The 13,028-nt window shown below is 37.2% G+C and overlaps 1 protein-coding gene across 1 annotated transcript in view; it reads left to right on the top strand.

Moving 5' to 3' along the window:
• Positions 1-13,028, top strand: part of LOC150091037 (uncharacterized) — a 115,808-nt gene that overhangs the window by 89,028 nt on the left and 13,752 nt on the right. The window contains exon 6 of the mRNA XM_090380664.1: positions 2,527-2,646. Coding sequence (XP_090236790.1) covers positions 2,527-2,646 — 120 coding nt within the window. The remainder of the gene's footprint in view (positions 1-2,526; positions 2,647-13,028) is intronic.

Here is a 13,028-nt window from a genome sequence, read left to right on the forward strand (position 1 = left end):
AGTGAACAAACTAATGATGTTACCAACAAAAAATTCTAAATGGGAAGCATTCAGGGAAATAATCATAGAAGCTACTAGGCTCTTTATAACAAATAAGAAATACTGTTCCAGACTTAGACCTAAAAGGATATCAGATGAATTAATTAGACTTGTGGTGGAGAAGAGAAATGCATGGGATGCATATAAATTATTACGTGATATAGAAGATATAAACTAGTCTGCTAAGGCACATTATGAGCAATATTATAAGCTAAGACACATTATGAGAAATCCCTAGTAAAAAAAAAAAAAAAAAAAAAGCAGCTTCTTTACTTATATTACAGTAGAAGGAAGGGGTCGAATCACAATGGCCCGCTTGTTAATAGTTTAACTGTTGATGATCCTGCACAGGTTTCTCACAAACTGAATAGGTATTTTGCATCTACATTCACACAAGGAATTCTTTAGGGGAGGGAATGCCAGACAAACACTAATGGGGAGCTAAATGACTTTGTGATAACTGAGAGGAAAGTGGAAAAGAAACGGATGAAATGTAACATAAAAAATGGCACCTGGGGTAGATATGATTTATCCAATTATTAAAGGAGGCAGCAAACAAAGGATTAAGCATACCCTTATTCATAATTATGAGAGCATCTTTGGATTCAGGGAGGTCCTCATGGACTGGAAATGTGCAAGTGTATCCCCAGTTCAAAAGGTGTGCATTCTTTATTAGTTTTTGATGGTTTAATTGTTTTAATGATGGTTGATGGTTTAATTGTAATAATGCACCAGGGAGAAGTGCAGTCACCTATTGCATGTAATAACAAAGATTGTTGTTTGCTGCCATCATAATGTCAAGCAGCTGATGAGTTGTATGACTACAATATTATTCTTGCTGATACCAGCCAAACAGGAAATGTAGCTTAAAAGATTTCTTAAATTAGCAGAATAAAGTCCCCCTGTATAGAAAGAGTGGTTGGAAAAGAAGGCAAACACCAAAAAGCCAGTGAGTCAATAGGCCTCTTTGCAGACCTTTGAGTTTTCACAAATAAAGAAAATAAAATGACTGGAGAAAGATCTCCTCCACTGGCTAAAGTGACATATCACAAACTGAAATGAAAATGTAGAAAATATGTAATGACATTTGCCTCATAAAGAATAAATGGAAATATCTGGGGAAAAAGGGGAAGTAATTTGGCCATCAATGCCCCACCTGTTCAAGTGTAAAGCTACAAGACACTGCAGTGGGCAGAGGAGCAATGTAGTGTTCACTTACTCAATAACCAATAAACGAACACAGTCCTGATGCAAAGCACTCAAAACCATGAGAACTGAAATAGAAAATGAATGAATAGAATAGAAATATTCAAGGGCAGTGCCTTGAGAGAGGTTAAAGTATTTGATATTTCAAACTTAAAATAGCAAGGGCTGCCCCATAATTATTGAAGTATGAATAGATTAAAATTAAATTAAATTTTAAGAAAAGAAACCAAGAAATACGAATTTTTGAATATATTAAAAATAACAGTTAAAATAAAAGTGCATCAGGCATCAAATTAAATTTAAACAAAGTTCTGAGGTAATGATCAGGTGCTGACATAAAGTATACATAGCCAGAATAAACTAGAAAAGGCTGTTATATTAAGGCAGTGAATTTGCCTTTAATATAAAATCAGCTTCATTGGCAAAGTCACCAGTAGATGATCATTCAATGGCATTCTTCTTGAGTTTTGAATCTGGAAAAAAGTCTTTTCAGTAGTTCTATTTTTCTTTTTCATTCTCTTTGCAAACTTTCATGAATGAAAGACTGCAAAATGACAAACCAACTCACTGGTTTTGTGATTTTTCCTTCTTTTCCAATCACTCTTTATATAAGCAGACTTTATTTTACTACTTTAAGAATTTTTTTTAAGTTACATTTCCTCTTTGGTCAGTATTGGCAAGAATAATATTGTACCAACCTCTAAAAAATAGTGCTATTTTAGGTTAGCTATGACTGTTTATAATAGTGGCCTTGTTTTTGTGGAATTAAATTTCTATTGTTTGTATACATCATAGTTTAAGGAAGAAATTAGTCATAGATTTAATGAATCATTCATTTTTTTACCTCTGCTAACACTGAGTATTTGCTATGTCTTTTTGCTCTCAGATATTCTAAAATGACACCATACTGGTAACTGGCTCACATAAGTACTGTGTAGCTGAAAATAGTAAGAACAAGTTGCAGAACTTACTAAATAAGCAGGAGAGAGAGAGAGAGAGAGAGAGAGAGAGAGAGAGAGAGAGAGAGAAAGTAATGTTTGTCCTTTTTTTTTACATGGTTCCTTAAAGACAATTGTAATCCATTAATATAAGTGATGGATTGCTTTCTTAATATTTCCAGATTGTGAAATTATTATTTTTTATTTTTTTTTTATTTGCCAAATTTCAAAGAATTTTTGATTGTAAAGTGCCTGATTTTATGAGCCTTGTATATTATACTACATTTTGTGTGCACTTATGCTTATTCTTCTACAAATAACTGCTTATCTAATTATTATTTAGAGAACTAAAGCATCGTGTTCTAAGGAAAAATCTTCAGTCTATACGTGTCATAAACATGAACCATTATTTGAAGAAGGTTCAGGAATCCATTTTACAACATGGAAACGTCACAGTTTTAAGGTATATTTTTACATTTATGACTTTGGTGTTTTAAATATGCAAGTGGTATAATAAATGTCTTATATTCTGCATCCTTTACCTCCACAAACAGTACTGTTAATTCACTTGTGCCAGATAAGAATACATACTACTCAATAATTTTTTACTGTTTTTAGAATTAGCATGCAGCAAAAAAACATTGCATTGCTTTAATATATTTATTAGTCTTTAATTAAAGATATTAAATTTTTTAAGCATCTTTATATATCACCAGCTAACTTCACCATTGCCATCTAGCTTTCACATAAGTTCAAAGATATTAACATTTTCTAATATTCTTCATACTATTAACTTTTTTTTTATTGATGATCCCAAACAAAAGCTAGTTGCAATTTGCAGTACTATGAATTGCCTATGGATTGAAAAGTCAGAGGTACCTTGTTAACATTGTTCTTGAATTTCTGTAGGGTTTAATGTTTAGAAAAGAGGTCAAAGCCTATAAGCACAAGAGTTATCCCTGAAAAAGCATTCTGTTATAATTAATTTCGCAGAGTGAATTTCAATGATCCCTAACTCACCCTGAGAATACTCTTTCTTTCTTTCTTTTTTTTTTTTTTTTTTTTCCAAAATTACAGCAAGTAATTTTCTTATTCATAGACCCCCCCCCCCCCCCAGATTTCAGAAATTTACCATTCAAACACTGACCCTACTCCAAACTGAGCTTGGCACCTAATCCGTTACACCAGGATGAACACAAAATATCACCCCTAAAAAGTTGCCAACCCATGGTTTAGACAATGCATATGGGGGAGTTTTTTAAAGAATAGAAATAGTGTATAAAAATGGAGCAAAACTCAATTCATAAAATTAGAAGTCAAAATATAATGGATACTGGCTTGTTGACGAATATGTTCTAAATAGTTTTTGCTAACTTTTGTGGTAGCCATGCTAGATTTAGCTAGTGTGGGTCCTGGTACCTATACTTTTAGATGTATTAAATATAAGGTCTTGAGGCCATTGACCAACAGTAATTGCATTGGTCTGGTCTTCCCCCATGACCTTGGGTCTCTTGAGAAATTTCAGTGCTGAACTCCAGTAAAGCTGTCCCTGGTGGTAACCCCAAGCACAAAAGATTTTTTGGAACTTATTGTAGTGTTGTTTGGTTTGTCATTCCAGGGTTCCAGAAGACAGAAAGTGCTTGATGTTCAAGTGCAATTTCTGTAGGTTTCAGGAAACATAAAAAGGAGCATTGTTCCTAAGAACAGAAGTAGAAGACATAAATAAAGAAGAAAAGTTACTATGGTGATCTTGTAACTGAACTACAAATCACTGATCCATTGTTTGAATTGGCTTCAAACATTTCAGCTGCTGCATGAACTACATGAAACCTTTGAACTGGTTCAGAAGAAAAGAGACAGAATTACAGAGCTAATTCAGAAGAACATTGCCCAGGAAGTATCTGTAGAAATATGCAGCAGAAACTGAACATCTGTTCACAAACGGCAAGCAATCAGAGGAAACTTGCTGCCTACCGTAACTGGAGTGAGTTTGTAAGAGAGGGATCATTAGCTACCTGATTACTCTTGTGTATAGAGCCTAAAAGTTTGAAGCAATTTTGAAAATACTGCCATGGATATTGATAAAAATATTGTAACCACTGAAATGAACTTTAGAGAATTTATTTAAAAATAAAACACATAGGCATTAAAATAACTATAAAAGAAACAAAACTATTATGAGCATAAGAGATATGGTATATCACATTTAACGTTATTCAATGGTGGTATACCATGTTGCTTGCCTGGAGTGTGAGGCATGTTACATTGGCAAAACTGAGTGCAGGCTATGCGATCATGTTTCCGAGCAGAGGGGTGCTATTTACCAGGCTGGTTTTAGCAGTTGTGTAGCATTATTGAGTTAAGCAGCACTGTTAATCTTAAGCCCCAGCTGAAAATTAAAATATTGGATGTGTGGCTCATAATGTGCGCCACCTTGCATGGTTAGAAGCTATCCATATAACTGTTGCAGGTCTCATTATTAATCGCAATTCTGGGCCCACATACTGTATTTCTCCATGTATAAGATGCACCTTTTTTTCGAAAAATTTGGGGTCTAAAAACTGGGTGCATCTTATACAGTGGTTGTAGATTTTTTTTACTTGCATTTCCCGCTTTTTTGTGCTTGTTGTCTTTGTGCTCATTGTTTCACACTTGTTACTGATATATTAGGTTACATTTTGCCACATTCTGCCCAGAAATGGCTCAGAAAAGATTTTTGTACAGTGCTGAATTCAAATTAAAAGTGATCCAGTTTGCAAAAGTGAATGGAAATCGTGCTGCTGAACGTAAGTTTGGTCCTCCTCAAACTGAGAAAACAATCCGAGACTGGCTACAGGAAGAAGAAACCCTACTGAAAACGCCATTGCAGAAGAAGGCCATGAGAGGCAAGTCAGCAAAATGGCCTGATTTAGAGAGGGAATTGAAGATATGGATGGAAAAGCAAAGGGCAATTGGAAGTCCTGTGTCCACAAAGATGGTTCAGCATGAGGCAAGAAGAATTGCTGATGAAAAAGAAGTTACTGATTTCAAAGGAGGACACAATTGGTGCTTCAGGTTCATGAAACGGAATGGATTAAGCATGCATACACACACACCAGACTTGCCCAAAAGATGCCTGAAAGCTATGAGCAGAAGGTCCTTGAATTTCATCGTTTTGTCATTCAATGTCAAAAGACACATCAGTTTGAGTTGGGACAGATTGCAAATATGGATGAAGTCCCCCTTCAATTTGATGTCCCAAGTAACAGAACTGTTGATAAGAAGGGGGGTGAAAACTGTAACTGTGAAGACAAGTGGACATGAAAAGAGGCATTATACAGTTGTTCTAGAAGACATTCCTCGAGGAGTGATTGTCCACGTTCATGACAAGGGTTGGATGGATCAGGATGGGATGAAGATCTGGTTTGAGAAAGTTTGGAGCAGGAGACCGGGTGGGCTCTTATGCAAACCTGCCCTATTGGTGCTTGATCAGTTCAGGGCACACTTAACAAAAAACACAAAGAAGATTGCTGCAGAGGAAAAACAAAATTTGCCGTCATACCTGGAGGCTTGACATTCCAGCTCCAACCACTTGATGTCACCATAACAAACCCTTCAAAGCTGCCATGAGAGACGACGAGGCACCTCCGTAGCCAGGTGGGAAGGAGCAGCAGTGCATAGCACACGCTTCTTGATTAGACCGGGGTTCGAGCCCGTCACCACCAAATACGGAGGATGCAGAAAGGTCAGGGAATGACCACCGCATATCCCGGAGCAATATGGCCTTAGTTGCTAATGCTCCTAAAAACCAAATAACAACAACAACAGTGAGAGACGAATGGAACCAATGGATGAAGTCTTCTGGGGGACACCGGCAGGAAGAATGAAGAAACCAACTATAGGAGAAGTTTGTAACTGGGTGAAAAGATCCTGGGATAATATCAAGATTGAGATCATTGTCAAGTCATTTAAGAAGTGTGGCATTTCAAATGCCATAGATGGAACTGAGGACGAGGCAATATATGAAGACAGTGATTAGTCATCAGACACAGATGAGGACAAACTAATGGATGGGAGTTTCGACAGTGATGAGGAGTTGTATGAATTTTATGATGAATAAAACTTAAGTTCAATAACTTTATGTAGTACATTTTTTTTCAAAATTCAGGCCTCAAAATTAAGGTGCATCTTATACATGGGAGCATCTTATGCATAGGGAAATACGGTACATCCTATTATGGAGGCTGTTACTCTACATGGTGATGAGAAATGGCAGTTAAATAATTGAGCAGGTAGTCATCATGTATTGCATTCAGTCATCATGTTGATGAACATTAAATTACATTAGCCAGCTTCTTCCTCTTCCTTTCCCCCTTCACTCTTTCTTTTCTTTTGTCTGCAAGGGCCCAATGTGCACAGTGTTGTATATCTGGTGTAGCTTCTGGGATATAAGAAAGACTGCTGTTGTAGCTTCAGTCTAAATTGAAAAAGAGGTCTCTATGCCTCAAAAGCTTCTTGTATGTTGATCTTATCACTTATTCGCTGTTTCGCATGTATTATACTCTTATAGCTTTTAATTACTATACCACACATTTTATTTCTTTTATATGATTTTATTTACTTTTAATATCTTTTATGCTCAATAGTTTTATTGCTTTTATAGTTATTTTAATGCCTTTCTCTGTTTTATTTTTAAATAAATTGTTTAATGTTCAAGTCAGTGGTTACAATATTCTTATCATTATGAGTATACATCCAAAATCTCTTCTTTACATTTATATTAGTGTCAGTATAATGATGCAAGGAAGAAAATTTATTCTGCATTTGCATTCCAAAAAAAAAAAAAAAATTACTCTCATATTCCCATAGTCAAAAAGTGCTTACCTCTAATTAGAATTAGTTGAGGCATATGATGCAAGAAAGCAAGCTTATACAGCATCAGCCAAAAAAAAAAAAAACTGTTCAATTTCACCCATCTGGTCACTCCAAATGTTTGTCTAGTTCAGCCTTAAGCTATCAACTTCCACAACAACAGAGTAAAGTCTATTCTAGCAATCAACTGCCCACTGCCTAAAGACAAACTTCCACACATCTATTCTACAACTGTCTTTCCTGAATTTGAATCAGTGCCCCCTCAGATTCTTAATCTGAACAAGCGGAAGTATCCCATCAGCATTGAGCCTGCTCAAACCATTCAAGGCCTTATACACCTCAATCCAATCGCCTCGCAGGTGTCTAGTCTCCAGATGCTGCAACTTGCAGAACTTAAGCCTCTCTTGGTAAGAGCACCCCATTGTTCCTCTCACCAATCTTGCTGCCCTTCTCTGTACTTATTCTAGCAACTCTACATCCTTCCTAAAATGAGGCCCCCACACCTGTACACAGTACTCAAGTTGTAGTCTGATCATTGCCTTATACAATGGGATAATCACTTCCTTGTCTCTGCTAGCAAAATTCCTATACATCCTATACATCATCAAAGAACAAAACCTAAAAGAACATGTTAAAGGATCAACGCATTTAAGATTAACAGTGATCACAAAACAGTGTTCAGATGCTATATCGGTGCCTCTGTAGCTAGGTGGACAGGAGCAGCAGTGTGTAGCACATGCTTCTTGGTTAGACCGGGGCTCGAGCCCATGACCACCAAATACGGAGAATGTGGAAAGGTCAGAGAATAACCACCACGTATCCCTGGAGCAATATAGCCTTAGTTGCTAATGCTACAAATAACAAACGAATAGATGCTATATCGAAGATGGAAAAGCTATTAATAATATGGATGGAAAATCAGATTCAGAAGTGAGTGCCCCTGAGTCTAATGGCCATTCAAGCAAAAGCAAGAAGCATTTATGCAGACATTAAGGATAAGTATAGCGAACCCCAAGCCAAGTTTGTGGCAAGCAGTGGGTGGTTTAATAGGTTCAAGCATCGCACTGGTTTTCAAAACATTAAAGTGTGCGGTAAAATCGCCAGTGTTGATTCTGCAGCTGCAGAGAAATTTTGTGATGTGTTGGAAAAAACCCATTCTAAATTTCCACCGCCCTCAACTTCTTCAGTGGCTTGCTTATTAGCTGGAAAGTTAATTCTGGCAATGATGCTCAAAAAGTAAAACTTGCTGACATTATGCCTGTCTCCTCTCTCTTTCTGTAATTTTATAATTTTGAAATTATTGTAATTTTTTACACTTTTGTAATTTTTCCTGCGCAATGAAATAAAAAATTTGAATAAATAATTCTATTTACATGTTCGTAAAACATTTCTTTTTTGCTTCAATCAAATTCAGCATGCTTAGTTTTGGGTGCTGCATATGCATTTAGGGAAATTCCGACTTAAGTAGATTTCCGCGGAACGCAACCCTTACATAAGTCGCTGAGTGGCTGTAATCAGTTTCATCACAAAAACTAGATGTACTTGAGGAAAACTGAAAACAGATTTGGAATCAGCATCCAATAGTCTGGCAGGTCTACATATTCCCTCTACATCAAATGAAAATACTTGTTGACCTGTTAATATTTGACAAAAGAAAGTACTGTACTAAGTTAACTAAATTGTTATTATCTACTCCATAAAACCATGTTTACACATGATTTTGTGAAGTGAACCAGATCTTCAAGCCATCAGCATTTACCATAAGAGGTATTTTTTTGAACTGAGGGTGTGCGATAATAACAGAGAAAAGCAGATGAGACAGGGTACTACCACTCTTTATCATTGCTTCCATAATTTTCCCTACCACTGAAGTCAGACTGACTCTCTAGTAGTTACCCACTTCATTCTTAGAGCCGCCTTCATGTATTGATGATAAATTTTTACTTCTCCAATCCAAGGGAATAACTCCTGAGTCTAATGACAACCTCATAATTAACTTCAATGGTTCGATTCACTCTCTTGACACCTCCCACAAAATTACTAGTTATATGCAATCAATGCCAGGAGCCTTACTTGCTTTTAGACTCAAAAGTTTTCTAATAAATAATCATCTGAAATTTTACTGTTGCTAATATCATGCTTTCCAGCTGTTTCTCTTCACCATTAAGGGTCTTACTTCTATAAATATCAATGCAAAGTACTTGTTCAATTCATCTGTAACATCAGCAGAGTTATCTATTACTTTTCCACATCTGCTATAGATGCTTCCAAGTCTGATTCACTCTTCTCTTAGTACTTATGTATAAAAACTCCTTGTCCCCATTCTTTACTCACTTAGCCAGTATCGGTAAAGGTATCAAATCCACGTGTGGATAGGTTTTGCAGCTCCTGCGAACAAAACGTTTTTAATTATACTTTAAAAGTTTTTAATTACACTTTAAACTTTATACTTTTGCATGTATACTTGCGTGTACACCGATGCTAGGAGTTTGGTAAAGAAGTTTGATGAAATTGAGGTATTGCTCAAAACATCAAAGGTAGATATTGTTGGGATATCAGAGACATGGTGTCACACAGATATAAGGAATGCAGAACTGGAATTTGGGGAGTATAATGTGTACAGAAAGGATAGACAGGATAGGAAGGGAGGAGGGGTTATGCTATTAGTTAAGAAACACATAAAATCCAAGGAAGTGAAGCCAGTCAACATCGCTGGACAGTGCAGTGTCGAGTCAGTTTGGTGTGACATAAGCATTGGGAGATCAAAATTGAGAGTAGGAGTGTGCTATAGGCCTAATGACTCTGATGAGTATAATAAGAAACTGTACAGGGAAATAGAGTGGGCCAGTAAATCAGAGTCTTATAATGGGGAAATTTTAAATTCCTAGATATTGACTGAAATTTGTGGGTTGGTCACTCACACACTAGCAAGGCTTTTGTGGATTTATTGGATGATTGTTTTCTACATCAGCATGTTCAGGAGGCAACTAGAGGGAGTACTTGATCTGATTATCAGTAGTGATTCTTCATGCATTAAGAATCTGCAGATAAAGGGACCACTAGGTCGCAGTGATCACAATGTGCCGAAGTGGGATTTACTCAAAGAGGTAACTACCATCAGGGGTAAAGGGAAGGGTTTTTGCTTTCGTAAAGGCAACTACGATGGTCTGAGACAGTATTTAAATTCTATACAGTGGGACCAACTGATGAAGTTACCAACAGCAAATTCAAAATGGGAAGCATTCAAAGAACTTATCTTGGAAGCTACTAGGCTTTACATACCAACTAAGAAATATTGTTCAAGTTTTAGGCCTAAATGGATGTCAGATGAACTAATGAGACATATGGCAGAGAAGAAAAATGCATGGGATACATGTGACACAGAAGCCTAGGATAGATATAGCTGATCTGTAACCAAGTTAGAAAGGAGGTTAGACAGGCGAAGGCAGATTACGAGAAATCTTTGGCAAAGGATGCAAAGAAAAACAGCAAAGAGTTCTTTACTTATGTAAACTCTAGAAGGACGCGGATGAATCACATTAGTCCACTTGATATCGATGGTTCAACTGTTGATGATCCTGCTCAGGTAGCTAACAAACTAAATGAATATTTTGCATCGACATTCACACATGAGGAGTTATTCAGCGAGGGGAATGCCAGAGGTGTATTCAACTCTGGCAGTAAGCTAGATAATCTTGTAGTAACTGAGAGTAAAGTGGAGGAGAAATTGTTGAAGATAAACACAAGAAAGGCACCTGGGGTGGATGGGATCTATCCAGTTATATTAAAGGAGGCAGCAAAGGAAGTAAGCAAACCTTTAGCCGTAATTATGAGAGCTTCCTTGGACTCGGGGGGAGGTACCCATGGACTGGAGATGTGCAAATGTGACCCAAATTCACAAAGGAATATCAAAGGCTGACACAAGTAAGTGTAGACCTGTGAGGTTATCTTCTGTTCCAGGAAAATTAATGGAGGGCCTGGTTAAAGAAGCACTGCAGGATCATCTAGACAAGACTTCAGTTATAGCTCGGACACAGCATGGTTTTGTTAAGGGAAAGTCTTGCATGACCAATTTGATTGGATACCATGATGCAGTCACAAAAGAACTGGATGCAGGGAATAACTTTGATATTATATATTTGGATCGTAGAAAGGCTTTTGATACTGTTGCACATGGAAGACTGCTGCACAAATTGGAGCAGTGTGGCATTGGAGGCAAATTGCTGCTATGGATAAAGGGATAGTTGAGTGGGAGAAGACAGAGAGTGGTAATCAATGGACACTGCTCATCGTGGACTAATGTTATTAGTGGAGTCCCTCAGGGTTCAGTGTTGGGTTCATTATTGTTTTCTGTATTTATAAATAATATTGATGATGGTATATCAAGCTTAATGTCCAAGTTTGCAGATGATATGAAGGTCGGCCGGGTTGTTAATGACACTAATAACAGTACACTGCTGCAACAGGATCTAGAAAAGTTGAACAGATAGGCTTGAGAGCTGACTACTGAAGTTTAACATTGACATATGTAAAGTACTGTATATGGGAAGCAGTAACCCCAGAGTAACGTATCAAGTGTATGGTACCACACTGACAGTGGTAGAGAATGAAAAGGACCTGGGGGTAATTGTGCAGGCAGATATGAAGTTTCCCGAGCAGTGCAGGTGGGCTGCAAGAGTAGCTAATGGTGTTTTGTCAATGATATACAGGAATTTTTCTAGGCAGGGATAAGGAGGTGATTAACCCCTATATACAGTACTTTGAGTACTGTATATAGGTCTGGAAGCCTCATTTTAAGAAGGATGTAGAGCTGTTGGAACGAGTATAGAGAAGGGCAACAAGATTAGTGAATGGAACAAAGGGTTGCTCTTACGAAGAAAGGCTTACGTTTTGCAAATTACTGTGTCTAGAGACTAGGCACCTGCAGGGTGATCTGATTGAAGTGTATAAAGCCTTGAATGGTTTGAGCATGCTCAATGCAGATAGGATTCTTCCTCTTGCTCAGAATAATCACCTGAGAGGGCATAAATTCAAATTGAGGAAAGACGGTTGTATGATAGCTGTGTGGAAGTTTGCCTTTAGCCAGCGGGTGGTTGATTGGTGGAACAAACTTCCATCTGTCGTTGTAGAAGTTGATAACTTAAATAGATTCAAGGCAGAACTTGACAAACATTTGGAGCGAGTGGTTGGGTGAAATAAGGGGGTTTTTTTGATTGATGCTATATAAGCTTGCTTTCTTGCATCATGTGCCTTTGCTAATGCTAAAAATCTCGGTGCTCACATCTGGTGAGTATGGGCTTGCCACACCCAGAATCCTGAGCTAGATATCATCATTCTTCTCTTTCTTGGTGATTACCCTCTACTTCTCTCTCTCTCTCTCTCTCTCTCTCTCTCTCTCTCTCTCTCTCTCTCTCTCTCTCTCACACAGGGTAACTCAGGAATTTTATATTTTTTTTCTTTTGGCTGGTGCAGCATAAGCCTCAGGCTTCCTTGCATCATATAGCTAATAATAATAGTAATAATAATAATTTCTTAAAATCTGCCTTTGATAGAATTAACTTTCCTCTGGTATTGTTACTGATCAATTTGTAGCTATTACAGGCTTCAATTATTATTTTTTATCACTCTAACTTTTCTGTGCCATCTTTTTCCACTCTGTTAAACTAGCTACTTTATTGTATATCCATCTTGGAATCTTACAGTTTTCTTAATGGTATATACTTTTTCAAGGCTTTTATAATTATAGCTTTGAAGTAATACCGCAATTCTAATATATTCACACTGTGTGAGCTGACTCCCTAGTAAAGGCCATGAAGCAGGGAACATGCTTTGTAAGAAGGATAGGTGGAATAGGACCAGGGTATGTCTGCCAGGGGCAAAGGTTGATGACGTTGTAGAGCGGATATCATCTTTTAAGGGCACAAAAGGTGATATAGTTGTACACGTTGGCTGTTGTTGTTGTTGTTGTTGTTGTTGTTGTTATTTTGGTTTTTA

This window comes from Mastigoproctus giganteus, chromosome 1 (genome assembly GCF_048544385.1).
Source record: "Mastigoproctus giganteus isolate SK-2022 chromosome 1, ASM4854438v1, whole genome shotgun sequence".
Lineage (NCBI taxonomy): Eukaryota > Metazoa > Arthropoda > Arachnida > Uropygi > Thelyphonidae > Mastigoproctus > Mastigoproctus giganteus.